The sequence below is a fragment of the Oscarella lobularis genome, chromosome 7 (genome assembly GCF_947507565.1).
Source record: "Oscarella lobularis chromosome 7, ooOscLobu1.1, whole genome shotgun sequence".
Classification (NCBI taxonomy): domain Eukaryota; kingdom Metazoa; phylum Porifera; class Homoscleromorpha; order Homosclerophorida; family Oscarellidae; genus Oscarella; species Oscarella lobularis.
Genome location: NC_089181.1, coordinates 571,405 through 590,007, shown reverse-complemented (window position 1 = coordinate 590,007; position 18,603 = coordinate 571,405). Strand labels below are relative to the sequence as shown.

Here is an 18,603-nt window from a genome sequence, read left to right as displayed (position 1 = left end):
ATGCGTGTCTGACGAATTTAGTGTAAGATCGGTTGACAACCTCCTGGACTGGCGCAGCGGGTGACTTGATGGGGAGGGGGCCCGCTTAGTAAAGCCAATTACTTGCAATTAGCACATTTTAAGCAATTCGACCGCCGCTGCGCTTTGGAAACCGCGACATTTTTGCTCGCTCGCTCGGGCGGGCCCAATTAGAAGCGATAGGGAGTTGAATCGGTGAATCGAGCTGGCAAATGAGACAGGTGGCTCTGGGAAACTGGAACAGAAAGGGGCGTGTGCTCGACTGCACAGGAGAGCGACCACGCCCGCGACACGTGTCGTAAGCCGAACACAATTTAGAGAATGAAAAAATATTAGCCTTTCTATACGTCCTTTGTTTTAGCTTCGAGTTCTGCGAGTTCTGCTTTGATTTTTTGCACTTTCTGGCTCAAGCCCGCCTCTTCGTACTTCGTTTGCGCCGAAATGACGTATCTGCGACGTTGATCGTCGGTCAGGCCGACTTTTTGACTCTGCAACCACAACTTGTCGCCGTCTTCTTCGAGACAGCGGCATCTAAGGTAAGAAAAAGCGTGGGAAATGCGTGCGTTAATTTGACGTCATCACTTGAAATGATCTTTAGCGTTTCTCAACGCCCTCTGTTTGAAATCCGCCGCTCCCAGTCGAATCCTCAACTTCTCGACATTCAAAACCATCGTATTCCCTTCCTCGACGCCTCGTTCACGTGCCTCCACCTCTTCTTTCAAGTCGCGAATCAAACATTCGCCGACCATTTGCCCGGCGGCGGCGAGCGTCGTCATTTTCGCGTCCATTCGTCGTATAGCGGCACTTTTCTCGACGAGACACATGAGCATCTCCGCCTGGACCGCCTCAACTTCCGTATTCGCTCCGAATAGCTCGGCGAGCATAGCCATTCGTCGCAGCGTGCTCCACAGCGGCAGCATCGCCTTCAAAACGTCCCAATCCTTAACGTTGGATCGAAGATTCTTCTCCACTTTCGTCCAGAGACGTTTCGTCTTCGATCGCGGCACGAACGATAGAAACCAGCTCCACCAGCCCTCGAGACTTTCGATTTCCGCTCTCATAATTTGGGTCACTTGCACGTCGATGTTGCGCGACGACTCGCCCGTCGTTTCGTACATGCGTTCGAGGCGGAGAATCTTGACTGGCTTGATGTACCAAGTTGGCGAGAAAAGAGGCCACTTTTCGTAGTATCCGTTAGTCGCGATTCGTGCCATAGTACCGAGTCCCTTTTCTAATGACAACTGGAGCTCGTAGGACTCTACAGTGCGGCCTTTAGGCATCGCGAGATTCGAAATTTGTTTCTAGCGCACGCTAAATTCTCTTGAAGGCCGAGATTTCAAACGGTTACTCGCGTCTTGCTGTAGGAAATAGTTCTAAACAGTTTGGTTTCTTCGAACCTTCATTTTTTAGCGTGCGGTAGTCATTCAAATGGACGAGGTTCGAATTAGAAGCGAAACTTCCTTCCGATGACCCCTTCCTTCCTCGATCCAAGTAGGATAGCTTTAGTCGGACAATGAAAGCGTCTTTCTCGACTGCGACGAAACCGCACAGCAGCGATAACGGTAGGGGGGGAGAAGCATTATCATCGCCGTGTCGGATTCGCCGCGAAACAACATTTTCGCAGCTGTAGACAGACTGAAACTCCTGTTGGGACGACTCCAAGGGCGAATCGACGAATCGCCTCGATCCGAAACAGACGAGGCAATCCAATCAGACGAATTAAAATATTTCATATAACCAATTACGGCTCTTAGTCGAAACGCGTGCCGCATGCGGAACCGACACAACATCCCTCGACTGGAGATCTCTCCGGAATGATTTCTCAACACAAAGCATTTGTAAGTCATCTCCAGTCTCAAGCGGATTTCTATGAAGTGAGATGTCGAAAAGGGGAATTGTTTATTTGTTTGTTCTATTGATTCAAATGCTAGGCTCAATTAAGTCGATCTGTGGGTGGGGATACGAAGGAGAAGGAGATCGGGTCCTTTGAGTCGGATAGCCTAGGAGGAAGTGAACGTCGTGAAGAGGTGCGTTCCAGAGTTCGAGAATGTTTGGATTGTCTGCTCACGTGTTTGTATTTTGGGGCGGACGAAAGAGCGCTTCGTCTGTGGGATATCGAGATGGAACGTCTTCTGGGAAGTGTGGAAATTGGATCGAGACTTTGACGATAAGAAAATTAAAGAAGTATGCACCGGCATTTTTTCAAACGTTTCTTTGTTTTTTTCTTTCCACAGAGAAAAGGCGGATTTGGTCGATCTGTGCTCCGCGCTGCAGGAGACGTTGCGTCGGTTTCGCGATCGCGAGGTCGAATCGCAGAAACAGTTGCAAAAGGCTTTGGAAATTGTCGAGCGCGGAAACGCGGCCCAATTGGACGCCGAGGAACGCGCGAAGCAGCTCGAAGCGGACGTCAACGTATTGGAGGAGAAAGCCAATGAAAACGAAGCCGAATGCAATCGAATGAGAACGGCGACAGAAGAGTCAAAATCAACAGAAATTAATGAACTGAGAAGGGAGATGGGAGACATGGAAAGAGAATTAGCTGAAGCTCGACTAAAGACGGAAAGATTAGATAGGCAAAAGGTAATTTGGCGCGTGTTTGCTAATCGATAATAGGACTCGATAACTAACTAAGAGGAAAGATGCAAGAAGGGAATTTATTTTATGAGCAAATACCATTAGTTATTGGCTTATTGCTTAAGGAGTTGAACGTTGTTTGTTCGGTGTGCGTAGAAGGGATAGCGTAATGCCTGGAGGGGGGAGATGTTTCCTTATATGACGTATGCTACGCTGAATCTGTCAGTGTTACTTAGGCAAATACGTTTTGTACCGTTTAGGGGCACTTGGAACAGGATATAGCGTCGCTAAAAGAGAAGGCTTTCGTCGTGGAAAAACAGAAGGAAGAGGCAAGAGAATGTTTCGTGATTAGGTTCTGGGAAGTATGGGTTGGGCATCATGTAGGCGGTCGGTGATTTGATGGAAAAATTGCGACGGGCGGAGCAGGAGCGAACGGACGTCTGGCGGCTTCTTCAAGACGAAAAATCGTCTTGTGTGAAATTGAAGGACGGTCAGCATAAGGTCCGTGCCCCGGGATCGTTGATTGCTGTGTAATCATTTCTGTTTACTTTATAAGATGAGGATTGAGATTGAGACGAAAACGTGGGAGCTGGAGGAGCGAGCTCGGAGAGCGGAGAAATGGGGCGGCGAGTGCGAGGAAAAATGCTTGGCTTTGCAAGACAAACTGACGCAGATTGAGAAGCAGGTTCGATATGTGTGGCCAATTAGACACAGCTGGACTACTCGATTCCTTTAGTTCATCGAGTGTAAACGAAGCAAAGACAACGTGGAATATCACTCTAAATTATTAGCAAAAGAGAAGAGGGGACTAGAGAAGAGATTGGAGGACGTAGAACTAAAAATAAATCGGGTGGAAGACGAAGCAGGTGTTTCAGAACAGGTTTATATATGTCTAGGCAGCCCAATAAGGTGTCTTTCAGAGGGGCGTTGCAACGACTTGAAGCAAGTCCTAGACGAGTCGAAGGAGGAGACGGAGAAGTGGAAAGAGCAAGTGACGTCAGTGAAGGAGACGTTTCACTCAAGCATAAAGAGACTCCAGTAAGAGAGATTTCTTCAATATGCCCAATACAATGTGCCGTCTGATCGGACTCATCCAGACAAGACGCGAGATCGACCGCACAACAGCTGAAGAACAAGACGATCCAACTTCAACAGGAAGCGGCGGAGTACGCAGAGGAATGCTCTATCCTCAGGAGGCAGAACCACGACCTCAAGCAACTGCTTGAAGAAACGGATCAGCGTGCCATAACCAGTCATAAGCACGTAGATATAAGACTTCCTTTCCCCCCAGGCGTTGCCGTATCTGTCCGTGTTTAGGTCTTGTCGTTGATGCAACGCCAGAAGGAATTGCTTGAGGATCGTCAGGATCTCTGCAGGAAACTTGACCACCTGACTGCGGCGCAGCAAAATTAAGGTATTCGCTCTATTTTTGGAATATTTGCGCTATACTGCGTCGCGAGGGGTGAGAAACCAAAAACCGCACGTGTTTAATATTAAATAAATTTGTCTACTTTTTTTTCTACATCTTTTCGTAGGTCAGGCTAAAGTCGCACAAAGTGCACGTCTTCGTCCACGTGTCGTCTTCCTCGTTGTGGATTTCGTCGTCGAATTCGTGCTCGTGACTACCCGTCTTCTTCTGCCACAGACTCGTCCTAACAGCTCTTCTCAATTCTAAAAAGAAATCGAGCCAAAGTTCCCTCACAACCGGGTATGTGTCACCTTTGATTTTCTTCACGTATTTTCTTTCCTTCATTTGTTGTTTGTTCTCCGCCCGTTTCGCCAGCTGCGACTCCAGTTCCTCTTTGCCACCCCAAATCTCATAGGACCGCTTGACCACCTGCAGCAAGCCCAATCAATCAAAGCAGCCCATCTTGTCGCGGGCAATATCCCTCTCCTTCTCCTACCCCCCACCTGGGCTTTCAAGTATAATTTCATGTCACTCCACGTCGAATTGTGCGGGTTCTTTCGCACAATGAATCGCAGGAGCGGCTCCCTTTGATCCAGATCGCAGTCTTTGAGGAGGTATTGCTAAAGGCGGGAAGCGGGAAGGCGAGCGTTATTTGATTGGACGGCGCAGCGGGGGTGGGTCGACCTGTTTGGCGTCGGTGCGAGTGATGAGCGCATGCTTGTCATCCACGTCATTCTCTCTACGGGGAACACGCGGTTCGATGAGGGAGCTTTGGCACTGTTTTTCTCTTCACCTGCACTCGTCGCAAATCAGCTCGTCGAATTTCGACAGGAGGAAGGATTCCGTGAACGGTTTGTCGCATTCGCGACAAACGGGTCCCGAATGAGGCGCTATGCCGAGCATGGGAGCTAGAAGAGCGCCTCTAAGACTCTTTCGTCGAGTAAGCGAATTCGCGATCGATACCTTGGCTTTCTACGAGTCGAACGGTCCGTTCGCGCTCTTCCTCCTCGTCGGGATCGATTAGAAATCCCGCGCCGCTATCGATCTCTTCTTTTCGCGCTTTCGCTTGGCGTTTCGGATCAGAATAGGGTTTCTTTGATAGACGAGAGTCGCGCAGCAATAGCGCCTTTTGCCGATTACGCTCCGAACGCTCGAACTGAGCCGGAGTCAACGTTTTCGACATTTCGCGTTCGTTGCTTATCCGGGACAAAACAGAAACCCCGCGAAATTTTAAAACACTGGCTATATATACATTGTATATGTACATGCATCTACTTGGGATTTTCTACGTGTCGCGCTAATCCCGATAGTCTCTCCTTTCCAAGCGCTCTGTATAGTTCTCCGTAGGTGCAATTTTCTCCTTCTCTTCGATGCCACGCGTTTAGCATCTCATAGCTTCTTTCCTTTAGGGAAGCGCTGCGATTCTCGATTTCGTGCAATTCAGGGTTTTGGAAGCCAAGTCGCAATCCAAGACGATGCCAATCTTTCCCGAGATGATCGGACAATTCAACGAGACCTTCGCTACCAATCTCTTCATTGTCTGACGAATAACGACCGCGCTTTCGTCGAACAGGTCGATACGGTTTGCGATGGGGGGTGCTTGCTATTGGACCGAAACGGGCTCCACGGCTCCACATAGATTCATCTAAAGGTAAAAGGAGAAACGGTAGAAAACCAAGGCCAGACGCCTTGGTTATCTCACCTTGTTCGTCTGATGATGATTGACTGCTGTACTTTCTTTGCCTCTTTGTGTATCGTTGAACCGCTCGTCCCAGTTGATTAGCTGAAATTCCACTCTGTTTCGCTGCTTGTACCATGCTGATAAACGATGCACTTTGAGGCAGAGTCAAGTCCAATTCATCAGAAACCGATTGTAGACCATCAAGGGGAAGTTGATCTAATGTCAAGTATTAAATTTAAAAAACCGCACATAGCGATTATGGGTGTACCTTCGAGTTCTTTGGCTAACGTTAACTCCAAATCAGTCAACTCATCGTCAGACTTAGAAACCGGTTCAGGCTCTTTGGAATTCTAAATCAACCCCATTTTAGTAGGGAACCCACCCGCCTTATTCATTCTCACTTTCGCCAAAACTAGGTTCAAGTCAAACTTATACTGGCCATTAATGAGAGACTCGACGAAAATTCTCCCAAGGACTCCCCACTTGGGCATACTCGCTTTTCCCTTGACGGCGAATTCAACCGTAAAATCCCTCCCGTCAAAATCGATATCCTTAACGAGACTCTCCTCGACTTCAGCCAAACCGTTCACATGGCCCTTGAGCTCGACCTGAACGCTTCCGACTCGCATAATCTTCTGCTGAGCGCAGGCGAGTGTAATCGGATAATTCCCTATGTTAATCGGCTCCTGACCAAAACGATAACACATGAGACAAACACTAAAGGAAAGATCATCGCCAATGTCAGTCATAAGAGCCTTGCACATGAGCTGCACATTGAAACCGCGCAACTGATTATAATAATAGGTAGCGCCGAGTTTAGCCTCGCGTAGCAGTAGGATGCACGTATCAAAAAGGGCTTTAAAATACGAGAAATGGGACGTCGTGAATGTGAGAACGCCGTGGGGACCGTTTGTACGCAAATCAATCGGTCCCGGCCACACTTCCCAAATCTTTTTATCCGCGTTGCTATGTAACAAGCGTATACCAGTCGAGCCTTTTTTAATTTTGGCTAGATTCGGTATTGGGAGAGTGACTTCAATAGGAGTTGGACTGTTCGCGTTGAAGTGATAACCGTGCGGCGTTACGCTGATTATCGGCGAAGCGAGACTCGGATCCGTGTTGCTGTCTGGAAGAACGCGTAGCGTCACCGTGACGTTGTTGTCGACGCACGTCCCCGGAATGTGAATTTTCAAATCAGGAAACGTCGGCAGTAGAATCGTCGCGCTGCTTCCCGCTTCGATGTGTTGCGTCACTTCCGGGAAGGGGTCGAATATTTTGACGGTGAATAGGCTGAAGTGAGTGGTTTTGATGATGATGTGGTGCCGATTGATGAAGAAGTCTTTTGCGTCAATGGGATGCCAGGTGGGAATCCTGTGCGTATCCGTGTCGCTTATGAGTGGGACGATCTTCTGATTTCGTTCTAGGGAACCGCAGTGTTTGATCCAGATGATAGCTGGGTCCGAGCTTTCGAAGTGGGATCCGTGGGGTTCGACGGCAATAATTGGCGATGCGAGCATTTCGTTGGCTTCCAAATGTGGCCAATAGAAGGAAGAGCGAATCGTTCTTATGTAGAATCGATCCGGTCTGCCGTCAGTCACAGGTATCAATGCTCGTGCATATTTCGTTTTGATCGTCACGTGATTGTGATGATGAGAACAATTTATGAAGAGCTTCTCGCCGCATAGCGATGACGTCGTTAGATCTTGTTCATCGGAGCTTTCAAAACAACTGTCTTCCAGATCTGACTCTATAGTTGCATCCGGGAAATCGACTGGCTGAATCCGGTATTTTCGTCTCGTTGCGTCCAATCCCGAAACGGCGACGCTCCTGTCCGGAAATACCAGAGGATTTCGAATGCAATCGAGCCGTTTCAGGCTAGGAAGTCCCAGGATGTGAGCGGAAATCGTCTCGAGGCAATTTCCACTAACGTTCAATGCTCGCAAGTTCTTCAATCGTCCCATCTCGTCGGGCAACGTCGCGAGACGATTTCCCTGCAACAGCAACGTCTCCAGTTTCTCCGCGCGTCCGACGTCCGGTCCCAACAATCGAATGGTATTGTGGTCGGCTTTGAGGAACTCCAAGTTGACCAAAACGCCTATTTCCGGGCCGAGAGTAGCGATGCAATTGTAGCTGACGTCGAGATGCGATAGGTGCGAGGCAAGAAAGCCGAGATTCGGGCACGAGACGAGGTTGCAGCCGCGAAGCGCGTCGACGCGCTTCGTTCTCACCTTGCGCGCACTCGCGAGGGCTCGGGACGCGTTTGAGATGCGATGATAGTCGCTCATCGCAATCGCCCAGCGCGCGTATGCGCGCTGTCGCTTCGATTTTCGTCGTCGAAAGTTCTGCTCACAAGTCCCCGTAAAGGCGTAACGTGATTGGTTGAGCCGGATGCGTCGTCGTGGAAACAAGAAGCTCCACTACTCGACGTGAGATAACTTGAGGATAAGGGTACGTACAATGAAAAGATTTGTTTTTTTGTCACAGCTACTAGACCATTTTTTGTTAGCGTCCGGGAAGTGGCGTTTTGCTTCGTCACGTGACTAACATGTCGAAGAGTTGTTCAGCCCATTCTGAGCACCGTACTCGACAAACTAACGCTTTCACCTATAGTCTGACTCTCGAAACGCAACTGTTGGAGAAGGACCTAATTAACTAAATCGGTGCTAGGTTTTTGCTACATTACATAACATCTGAAGATGACAAGGAGAATCCACGCGCATCTCCTCTTGGCAAGAATCTCTCTGGTCTTCCTCCGTGTCTCATTATCAGTGGTGACTGTGATCCACTGGTTGATGAATCAGTGGGTATGCAAGTGATCTTCAGTGCCGTAACTGGTCATAGATTGTCTTTGTTCTGCTATAAGAGTATGGGAAAAAACTGGCAGAGGCCGGAACATCGGTTCAATGCGTTGTGGAAAAAGGATTACTTCACGGATACTTTGGCTACCTAAGTAAGAATAAGCTTCAGATATGGTTTAGTCGCTTTGCCCTTAATTTGCTTGTTTAGGGTTTTTCGCAAATGCCGCCGCTGCATCTCATAAATTGGTTGTCCAATTTATTCAAGAGCATTTGACGGTATAAAGGAAATCGTTTTGCATGTCTCACGTGCTCACGCGTTTTCAGAACCATATATGTACTGAGACAATCACGCGCTGCTAACAGTCACGCTGTAGAAATTCAACATGTCTCGAGGAAGCGTTCGCTCAGAAATTATACAGTGGATTGCGGACAACTTTCGTCTGTCGTCTTCTCTGTCCGAGAAAGTACAGCGAGTTCTTGCTGACCTTCACGCATACAAGGATGTGGTGTCCAACGTTCTAACGGATTTAAAAGACCATGCAGATAAATTTGCTAAGTTTCAAAGACGACTGCAAGAGAAACAGCCAGAACTACACGTCAGAATAAGTAAGAACAATTAGAGTCAACGCCCCTTTTTTGTGTACATCACGATGTACAATCTCTGCGTGCGTTTTAAATACGGCGAGACGCAAAGCGTTCTCTTTGAATGATTGGGAGTTGAGGAAATAAGTATCAAGCGCCTTGTAGAGGCTTAGGGCACTTTTACCGCGTAGTAAACACTACAGAGTTCCTCCTACTAACTAACTAACTGATACTATATGCATATTTATGCAAGTGATCTCACGTGCATTTTCAAAACTACTAACTTGGCGTGCTTTTGGAACTGTTTTTATAGACTTTGACGATGAAACAAGTGACAGCGTCGGCTACCGTGGAGATATTGAGAACCTTCTAGGTATGCGCCAAGACTTGATCAAGGATCACGTGCAGTCACTCAGACTTGTCGTTTCTAGTGGAAGGTCTTTGCTCCGAAGTTCTAAAATGGACAGCAAACGAATTGCTGGAGTCTCCTCTCTCCGACATGGTCAAGAAAGCTCTCGAGGACTTCCAGTCCCTCAAAGACGATTGCCAGAATGTCGTAGTCAACGCTCTGAGGGAACTAGAAGACGATGCCGCCTTTCGATGCCGGCTGCAAGAGGAACAGCCAGAACTTTACGATGAATTTTTCGGAAGTAAGAACGAGTACAAAAGGGGCGTTTGAAAGAATGCGGGGTACCCTTCTTACTATGCAAGTGATCCCACGTGCAAATAATAGCTAAGACTGCGTGCTCTGTTTCTAGCTACGATACTGTTTGTAGCCGGTGACAGTGAAATAAGTGACAGTGCTGTGTGGTGCTGAAGCTCCTCACAGTTCAGACCCGCTGGGGTTTTTAGTGTGCTATCTAATAAGTAATTGCGTAATAGGTGTGAGCACTCCTGAAAGCGACGAAAGCTTTGCTGGAATACCGCCAACAGATGATGACAAATCGCTTGTTCAGTTTTTTAACCTAATGATTGGAGACAAGAAGGAAGTGGAGCTGGACAATCATTTGTTGATCGTCGAGAGTCGCTCCTATACCGCTGAAGTTCTCCTTGATTGCTACGACAGATGCAAAGGAAAAGGACTTGCAAGAGAGCTGCTTTCATTCATGGTTGATCTATTGAAGCGCCAACATTCACTTGCAGCGTTGACAGACTATAAAGCCATGGCTGAAGCAAGCGAAAAACTAGAGTGCCTTCCGCTTGAATATTTTGAATGGTCACACAAGGACATGTTTATTGCTCTTTTGGAAATAACTCCTCCCTCATTGCACTCCAGGCTGGTGTCACTAGCAGTTCGCATTGGCTGCTGTGCACCCTTTATCTATCGGCGGATTCTACCAAATGGGAACGTTGCTATGAGGCTATTGTTGGATGGCTGCAGAAAAGTGCTTGATGCCAAGAGCAATCCTCTTGTGCTGTCTTGCGGAACGACTTCAACAGTTAACAGAGGCAAGACGGATCTGATAGGTGAACTTTTTGGACTAGGCGCTTCATCACAGTCACGAGCTAGAGGACTATCCCTTCATTCAAGCAGCCCGTGTCACAATTTATCTGTCGACCTTCTTTTTAATGCTTCACTGGCCAGTGGTGCATTTGTTGTGCTAGCAGATGCTCATGGCTTCTCATCAGAAAGTTTTGGCTTCACCACCGCACTTGGCATGCTTATGTCTGTTGCTTCAACAACTGTCATTCACGTTTCAAAGAGCGATTTTACAGAACAAGGCGAAGCGAATGATGACGTGAAGAATTACTGCGATCGTTTTATTAAAAACAATGACCAATTTGGTAAAGCAACGGGCAGTTGCCTAATTTTAGTTTGGCGTGACTATGAGGATAAAGATGAGAAACGATTTGAGACCGTAAAAGTTTGGCTGGAACGTCAAAAGCAAGACGGTGTGTCTTTGAAATTGGCCAAAATCACTAATTTGAAAGAGGCCAAAATATTTGGGCGCCAACAGTCTTTGAATAAGCTCAAGAACGTTTTTTTTGAAACGATGACTAGTCACGACAAAAAAACGTTGCCTGCCTCCTGTCAAACGGCGGAAATGGTTTGTCGACTAAATGCAATAGCAAAAATGAACCCACTTTACAGAGGCACTCAGGAAGACACATGTGTACCTTTGTACACTGTTCGCAGAAAGACACTGGTCAAAATCGAAAGCCGCACGAGAGCGTCCCTGGATGAAATTGTTGGTCTCTCAGGTTCCGACAAACTTAGCCGCTCGTTGTTTCCCGTTCTCACTCTGAAAGCTGAGCACGCTCAACTGGAAGAGAAAAAGAGGCATCTTGCTGCCACCGGGGATGTCAACGCCGAACATTTTTCTGTTCAACTGTCCGACCTTGAAGAGTTAATAAAGAAGAAAGAGGAAATGATGTCCGCAAAGGAAACGTCATCTTTTGTTAAAGATTTTGCGTCGTTTGCGCTGAAGGGAGATTTAGAAGCAATTGATGTTATTCAGCAGACGCTAGCAAAGTGGATGATGTTCAAGTGTAGTCCACTGCAGAGCGAATGCAATACACTTAAAAAAAGAATTGATGAACTAGAGGTTGATGGTCAAGATAAAGATGTGAAAGCGATTAAGAATAAACTTGCAAAGATTGAAGAGACTATTAGTGCATTCGACGTATCCATACATGACGTATGGGGCGAGCTAATATCTCTGGCCGGTGTTGACCTGAAAGATGAATACCACCGAACGGTTTATCGTCTTGAGAAAGAATGTCATTTGCCTCGAGAGCGGCTAGCTCAGACGTACCGAGATTGGATAATACAGGGTAACCCTATGCAACTTCTGCGTGGATCTCCTCTTTACATGGCAAGTGAATTTATATCATCTATTTTGCGTCTTTTTCAAGAAGGCAGCGATCGTCGTGTTTTTGTCATATCGGTGATAGGAATGCAAAGCTCAGCTAAGTCGACTCTTCTCAATTATCTGTTTGGCTGTGGGTTTGAAACCGGAGTTGGCCGATGCACCAGAGGACTTTATGCATCTTACATGCGTACAAATGAACTTGACTTGCTTATTTTGGATTCCGAGGGCTTGATGGCGGTTGAGGGAGAAGGACGAACTTTTGACAAAGAGATCACGTTAATGGCAATGGCCTGTTCACACGTTGTGATTATAAATCACAAAGGCGAACTGGCTAGACAACTTCAAGAATTGTTCGAAGTTGCCGTTTTCGCAATGAACCGTCTGGAAGTCATTAGGGTTCGACCTGACGTTCTCTTTGTTCTCCGCGATCAGATCGAGCGTGGCAAGTCAGCGGCTAGTAGCCTTCAAAGCCAACTAACAAAAATGCTGCAAAACATCAAGGCTACGGCTGAAAAATTGAAAGTTGAAGTCAATCGCTATTTAAATCTGCATGATGATTCTTTAACTCTACTTCCGGTTGCTTTTGGGTCTGAAGAAAGAAATGTACATCTACCGTCACCTGTTTTTTCAAACGAGTGCATCGTATTGCGAAAAAAGATTTTAGATCTTTACAGAAAGAAATTCAAACATCATGGTGACTATTCAGTTGAGGAGTTCTCCTCTTTACAGCAGTGGTCCGTGCACGCTCGATGTGTGTGGACAACTATAAAAACTTATGGGCCGAATTTGTTGAACTTTGACAATATGCAGCAAATTAGAGAGAGAGAAGAAGCTGCTTCGGTTTTTGCTCATGTTGTGGCTATACACATCGAAAATCGCGGCGGTTATCTTGACGAATGCAAGAAGCAGTTGCAGACTTACTTAAAGATGTCGGTTGAAGACCCATTACATCTCGTAGCTTTGGGTATTACGTATATGGCGGAGCTATTGTCACGAAGGAAATTATGTGAAGAAAAGGCTGACAAACGTCTTTCTTCTGCGTTGAAAGGTAAGCAGTACTTGTACGACCAGTATTCGCAAAGGCTGACTTCTCGCATTAATGAAATAACAAAACATTGTATGCGAGGCTGGGAAAGGCGCGAAATGTTCATGAAAGAAGACGTAATAAGTGCTGAACTGGTTGGAAAAATGGACAGGAGGATGAGAGAGCAAAACATGAAATCAGTCATGTCAGTGAGGGAACTTCGTACGGCGCTTAATCAAGAGTGGAACCCACATGTAGATGAGATTCAAGGCAATTCTTGGAAGAAATCTAAAGAAGAGATTTTTCAAGAAGTTCTTATAGCTCTAGCTGATCATCGTTTGGAGAATATAAACGACTCTGTATTTGGAGTTGTGACGCTAATTCCTAAACTCCCTTCGCGTCAATCTCTTGCTACGTCTAAGAATGCTGATCATTTTGAAAGTTTCCTCTGCGGTAAGACATCTGTTCAATCAAAAATTCCGCTTGTAAAATTTAACGAAGATCAGAAAAAGGAAGCTGCTGATTGGCTAAAGAACAAGGTTTGCGCTTTTTTTGAAGAGTTTCGAACGGAGAAGAAAGAAGACGGCGAGCTGGAACTTGTTCGAGCGTTTATAGTGGAAGCGATAACAAAGACTAGAGATGTTATACTACTCCTAAATAAGCAGCTCGAAGAAAACTTTGGATTGACAGCTAAAATGCCTACTTTGGTCAGTGACATGTTTAATTGTCTTGTCTTTGAGACTGTGAACATGTTACATGTATTGCAAAAGCAGGAAGAAGAAATAGGAGTAGAGGTCCGCAGAGAAAGCATTTGCCAGAAACATTTGTTGTTGCTTGAAAGCAACCGAGACGATTTGCAATTTGCAAAAGCAGTTGTTTATGATATCCAAAGCGGTCTAATGAATTTTTGTCAGACGAAAGTAATTGACATTGTCATCAATATTGACAAAGATCTTCGAAAAATGCTGCCAAACTGGTCTACTACTGTAAGCATTGCATTTGAAGAAAGCTTTATCAAAGGAAATTGGCGGTCTGTACTTGCCTTTTGTGAAGACGCTTCAGCCTTTATCAGAGACCTAGTTTATGAGAGGTTTCGATGCTTGAAAGATGCAGCATTTATTGGAGAGTTTTCGGTTGCTCTGAAAAAAATTACAAATGAAATGGCGTTGTTGACAGACATTATGTCGGATTGGGGCAAAGCTAACAAAGGCCGAAGAAAAACTTCACACCTAATCAAATTTGGAAGACAACAAATACAGCGTTTAACAGGAGAGACTGTGGATATATTGGATTTCATTCCTAGCTACTTGCACGTTACAGATCCTCATCTCTTTTCCGCCGCGTTTGGAAGTCACGTTAGGGAATGTCTTCTCCATACACCCATTACACATACTTTTGAAGATATGTTTGAAAAAGAACTTTCCGCTGCAAAAGAGAAATTTTGGGAAGACCTCGAAGGCTGTTCAGAGCAATGTCCTCTTTGCAGTGCTCCGTGCGATCATCAGGACAAGGCGCATTTACAGCATGGCATTAAACACGGTTGTCAAATTCATTTTCTACCAGCTTTTCACCGATCTCGTAATCCGACTACTAAAGAGCCAATCTTTTTGTTCTGTTCCACTGTCAAAGAACGGAATATGCCGGTAGAAACTTCGGATGCTGGTCCTGCTAGAGCAGCTCGATTTTTGAACACTAGGAACTGGGACATTATACCTGCCTATACCTCCCACCTTTTGACGCTAAGGCGAGCGTGGGTTAAGTGTCGAAAGCCTATTCTACAAATGAAAGACATGGTTGATGGCACTCCAAAAGAATGGATCAGACTGTTTGGTGGTGGGAATGACGAACTAAAAGCAGACAACAGCAAATAATAACTTTTAGTTTCAGTGTACAGTTCGTATACTCAAAGTCGCACAAGTAGTGTAAATCACTGTTACGACCGCTACGACCGCCTCTGTGTTGTTAGCGTCCGGGAAGTGGCTTTTTGCTTCTTGTCACGTGACTAGCATGTCTACCGACGAGTGGAGAAGAGTTGTTCAGCCCATTCTGAGCACCGTACTCGACAAACTAACGCTTTCGCCTAGTCTCGAAACGCAGCTGTTGGAGAAGGACCTAATTAACTACGTCGATCTTCAGTCGGTGAAGGCAAAACCCACAGATTACGAACGAAAGACGGAACTTCTGTATAAATATCTCTGGACTCGTGGCCCAAACTCGTTGCAGCAATTCTGCAGAGCGCTAAAAGACGCAGGAAATCGCCACCTCGCGAAATTGCTAAAAAATCGAATTCGCGAACTAAAAACGGAGTCGTCCCAAGTGCAACGACAATCTTCAGGGCGATCTTATTATTCCGATGACGGTACGTAAAGGCAAGCACGCTTCTCGGAGATGGATAGACTTCTAAATAACCTGTTTATACTGTAGAAACTTCCGCCGCATCGAGTCCTCGCAGTTCCGTCTCGTCTGAAGTGCCTTGGTGCTTCGTTTGCATTTACATGTCGCCCAAATATTTGGAAAAGTGGAAGGCAAACAAGAGCAGAATTAAATCAACAATTGCCAGACTTTTAAAAATTCCTTTCAAAAAAATCGAATTTGTTCCTGTACCCGAAAAGTGTCAAAAGCGAAAACAGCGTCGACTTCGTGTTGAAATTGTCTTTGATTATGAAACGGAAGTTGATTTGTTTTTTCTTGATGCGACGCCTGAATGGATCGAGCAACGAGAGCGTGTGCTCACTCGTTTTCTTGCCCTTCGCTACAAAATAAGCCACAAGGAGATCAAGCTGAAGGTGATGGGTCGAGGAAGTTGTTTTCTCAAACTTCTTCTTCCTGGCGACGCCGTCATGCAACTTCTCATTGATTCAGTAGAAGATCTTGATGCGCTGTCGTTTCTTGAACTAGGCTTGGGTCCTGTGTGGGTTGGCATTGGATCATTGCCTCCTTTTTCACCTTCGGTGTTGAACGTGCCTCAAGTAGGTCTTTCACTATATGCTGCCAAACTGTCACCCAGTTGTATTTAGAGTTTCATTTCAAGAGTGCAGCTGCTGAAGGCAAAGGTAAGTTTGAATATCTTCTACTGGTATTCTCAAATAGAAGTCACTTCTGAAGAGGTGGCTTTATTTGGCTAGCTACGCTGTATTCAAAATTATGAGCTACATTGAGTAACGTGATGCTGTTGTTTGACAGACAGCCGTTTTATCCAAAAGGCTTCCGTCAGTGAAGATTGATTTGTGTTTCTCCCTTTTAGACAGAGCAGAGGTGAATTGATGTGTGAGATTTCGCGTGACATCTTGATAGCCGATGTTGTAGATTTCTTCTGACATAAGCGTTTTATGTAAAAAATGTCAGACGCGATTAACTGCAACGAAGAATGAGATTGCTCAAACTGTAAGAACCTCTCTGCCTTTACCTTTTCGTTTGACTAATGCATGCACGCTTAGGTGAATGGCCTCTCAGATCTCAATTCTTCTTTCAACGAGATAACTGAACGGTACGCTTTCCAGACAGTTGCATGGGGTCTTACTGGCTTCCCATAGTTTGCAGCCGCTGGACCGAGGAAGGAAGCGATTCTCTGAAACCGTTTGTTACTCTTCTGAGCTGAGTGAGCCACGAGGTCTTTCTTTTATTGTCCTTTTAGAAAAAGGCGATGAGTGAAATCAACATTGCTTGTCTACGCAAGCTTAGGAATGTTGTCAAAATAGTGCGATCATTTGGTGCGTAATCCCCTTCTTTGGATGTCATCACAGTGACGTTTTGACACAGGTCAGATTGAGCGGGAAGAAAAAACAACGAAGGAAAAAGACGACGAAAAACGCGAAGAGAGTGATGGCAATTGGCTTGAAAGAGCAGTCAAAACGGGCAGACGTTTGAAAGAAAGATTAATAGCTGAATTGCAAAGAATAAGAGAAAGGATCCCAGAAATTAAGGTCGTGTGACACGCATTAGCTAGGGGGGTAGAGTTAGTGTATTGTCATTTTGATAGGCCGCACTAACGGATGTAAAGGTTACGCGAATGGACTACTGTATATACAGCTGGCATGAGGGAATACATAACTATTATAGGTAGACGAGGACGAAACGAAAGAGCAGAAGAAGAAAGCAGCTGAATTGGCTGATTTGCAGGAGCAAAGAGAAATACTTAATTTACAGTTGAAAGAAAGAGAAGTGAGGGATATATGATTATCCGTTTTCTAAATATTTATGGACTGATGCGGACAGTTTCATCATAAAATGAAAACCAAGCAACTGGAAGATGACCTTGCTGCTCTAACAGAAGAAGTTGCTAAAGCAAGGCTCCTAAGAGTAATTACGATCACTATAGTGTGTGACGAGGAGTTTTTAAACACTTTTTGTAGAAGCAAGCTCAGTCGGCGGAAAATCAAATGAAGGTGTTCCTAACTGAAGCCGAACGAAAGAGAGACGTGACCGAAAGGGAGATAAGTCAAATGCGTTATTCGCTTGCACTGAGCAAAACAACGATATCACAATTGCAATCCGACTCGCTTCTGTACCAGTCAAAAAGTTCGTCGGAAATCAGTGAACTGGAAGAAGAATTAGGTGCGCTGAAAAATCTGAAAGAGAATACGAGTGACGTTTCTTCTTTAGGAAGTCTGCTAAGGCAGAAAGAGATACTGCAGCAAAATATATCAAAAGAAGATGCCAAAGCTAGCAAACCAAAACTCAGTTTTGCTAAAATCCCACCGGAGGATGTGTCGTCACTGAGCCAGCCTCTAGGAACTGGCGCTTACGGGGGTGAGAAATGAATGTCATACTTTTCAGTTCATTTGACTGCTATATGTAGATGTTAGAATTGGGCGGTGGCAGGGTTCTTCAGTCGTGGTGAGGAGTCTTGACCATCATTTCATAGTTCACGAGGAAGAAATGCCGAGCATTTTGCATCCCAATATCGAGTCTCTATTGGGCGTTATACTGAAGGAAGACAACGTGGTTCATGGATTGGTTACAAGACTGCTTGAAGGATCACTTTTGGATGTGATGAACGCGTCGAAGCAGTGTAGCCCACTGACAGTAAGGGAGAAGATCGATCTCGCCATGGGTTTTGTTTCAGGCGTATCTTATCTTCATCAACTCCCGACGCCTTTTCTTCACGGTGACATTCGTTCAACGAATATTTTGATTACGGAAAACATGGAAGCAAAGATAGGAAATTTAGCTTTTGCGCGCTATGTGTTTGAACACGCCGAGCGTTTGGATCGTGGTCACGCGTATATTGCACCCGAAATCAGAGGGAAAATGCAGAGTCCAGAAGCTGATGTTTATAGTTTGGGAGTGACATTGGCTGAGCTAATAACCGGCAAGGATCCTGCTGGGAAAGCGATTCAGGATCTAGTGGGCAGTGGCATTTTCTTGGAGTCAGTTAGAACTATCTGCTTTCAAATGACTAGCAGAAACCCAGCTGAACGTCCTCAAGCACAAACATGTTTAGGCAGTTTGCAAGCCACATGCCAATCAGCTGATTACCAGAGGTGCCCACCAAAACGAGCGGTGAAAGGAAAATCACATGGTCGCGTAGTCACACTAATATATAGAAAGTAACAAAAAAGAAATTTGCCGACTAAGATTGGGACTCCTATGATTTGATGTTCTGCGGCAAGCGCACACTATCTCGCGAAGAAGAGCAAGGTCGTGTGAATTAAACAAGCCAGCCCTTAGGTTGGGATTCGCCGTCCCTCAGTAGATAGATTCCG

The 18,603-nt window shown here is 45.7% G+C and overlaps 6 protein-coding genes across 10 annotated transcripts; 3 read left to right on the top strand and 3 right to left on the bottom strand.

The window, feature by feature from the left end:
- Positions 1-286: 286 nt before the first annotated feature.
- Positions 287-1,553, bottom strand: LOC136189611 (uncharacterized). Its single transcript, XM_065977623.1, has 2 exons — positions 601-1,553; positions 287-549 (listed from the first exon to the last, which is right to left on the bottom strand). The coding sequence occupies exons 1-2, from the start codon at positions 1,296-1,298 to the stop codon at positions 360-362; spliced, it is 888 nt and encodes a 295-aa protein (XP_065833695.1). The 5' UTR covers positions 1,299-1,553; the 3' UTR covers positions 287-359.
- Positions 465-4,267, top strand: LOC136189610 (serologically defined colon cancer antigen 8-like). Of its 3 annotated transcripts, XM_065977622.1 has the most exons (17): positions 465-554; positions 617-1,378; positions 1,429-1,455; positions 1,514-1,580; positions 1,643-1,719; positions 1,773-1,892; positions 1,950-2,045; positions 2,114-2,202; positions 2,253-2,598; positions 2,853-2,921; positions 2,977-3,093; positions 3,149-3,277; positions 3,329-3,458; positions 3,513-3,630; positions 3,690-3,855; positions 3,910-4,054; positions 4,128-4,267. In XM_065977622.1, exons 3-16 carry the CDS (start codon positions 1,447-1,449, stop codon positions 4,003-4,005), a joined length of 1,629 nt encoding a protein of 542 aa, XP_065833694.1. In that variant the 5' UTR covers positions 465-554; positions 617-1,378; positions 1,429-1,446; the 3' UTR covers positions 4,006-4,054; positions 4,128-4,267. The 3 variants fall into 3 exon arrangements, with proteins under 3 accessions (XP_065833694.1, XP_065833692.1, XP_065833693.1); XM_065977620.1 differs by lacking the exon at positions 4,128-4,267 and having other exon boundaries at positions 3,910-4,119; XM_065977621.1 differs by lacking the exon at positions 4,128-4,267 and having other exon boundaries at positions 617-1,455; positions 3,910-4,119.
- On the bottom strand, positions 4,011-5,194 carry LOC136189612 (DNA repair protein complementing XP-A cells-like). Its single transcript, XM_065977624.1, has 6 exons — positions 4,964-5,194; positions 4,794-4,908; positions 4,685-4,739; positions 4,504-4,620; positions 4,312-4,429; positions 4,011-4,263 (listed from the first exon to the last, which is right to left on the bottom strand). The coding sequence occupies exons 1-6, from the start codon at positions 5,181-5,183 to the stop codon at positions 4,112-4,114; spliced, it is 777 nt and encodes a 258-aa protein (XP_065833696.1). The 5' UTR covers positions 5,184-5,194; the 3' UTR covers positions 4,011-4,111.
- A 6-nt stretch (positions 5,195-5,200) lies between these two features.
- Positions 5,201-8,047, bottom strand: LOC136189609 (uncharacterized). Its single transcript, XM_065977619.1, has 4 exons — positions 6,083-8,047; positions 5,950-6,031; positions 5,703-5,897; positions 5,201-5,645 (listed from the first exon to the last, which is right to left on the bottom strand). Exons 1-4 carry the CDS (start codon positions 7,964-7,966, stop codon positions 5,272-5,274), a joined length of 2,535 nt encoding a protein of 844 aa, XP_065833691.1. The 5' UTR covers positions 7,967-8,047; the 3' UTR covers positions 5,201-5,271.
- Positions 7,098-14,835, top strand: LOC136189606 (uncharacterized). 3 transcript variants are annotated; one of them, XM_065977615.1, is made up of 8 exons: positions 7,098-8,129; positions 8,188-8,485; positions 8,545-8,631; positions 8,688-8,755; positions 8,804-9,085; positions 9,375-9,434; positions 9,493-9,711; positions 9,944-14,835. In XM_065977615.1, the coding sequence occupies exons 5-8, from the start codon at positions 8,863-8,865 to the stop codon at positions 14,767-14,769; spliced, it is 5,328 nt and encodes a 1,775-aa protein (XP_065833687.1). In that variant the 5' UTR covers positions 7,098-8,129; positions 8,188-8,485; positions 8,545-8,631; positions 8,688-8,755; positions 8,804-8,862; the 3' UTR covers positions 14,770-14,835. The 3 variants fall into 3 exon arrangements, with proteins under 3 accessions (XP_065833687.1, XP_065833686.1, XP_065833685.1); XM_065977614.1 differs by having other exon boundaries at positions 7,098-8,107; positions 8,166-8,485; positions 8,688-9,085; XM_065977613.1 differs by having other exon boundaries at positions 8,688-9,085.
- Positions 14,803-18,600, top strand: LOC136189608 (uncharacterized). Its single transcript, XM_065977618.1, has 15 exons — positions 14,803-15,257; positions 15,323-15,867; positions 15,916-15,951; positions 16,082-16,153; positions 16,205-16,282; positions 16,336-16,385; positions 16,432-16,474; positions 16,533-16,608; positions 16,658-16,821; positions 16,878-16,898; positions 16,958-17,059; positions 17,114-17,197; positions 17,251-17,452; positions 17,501-17,647; positions 17,697-18,600. The coding sequence occupies exons 1-15, from the start codon at positions 14,906-14,908 to the stop codon at positions 18,449-18,451; spliced, it is 2,727 nt and encodes a 908-aa protein (XP_065833690.1). The 5' UTR covers positions 14,803-14,905; the 3' UTR covers positions 18,452-18,600.
- The last annotated feature ends 3 nt before the right edge of the window (positions 18,601-18,603 follow it).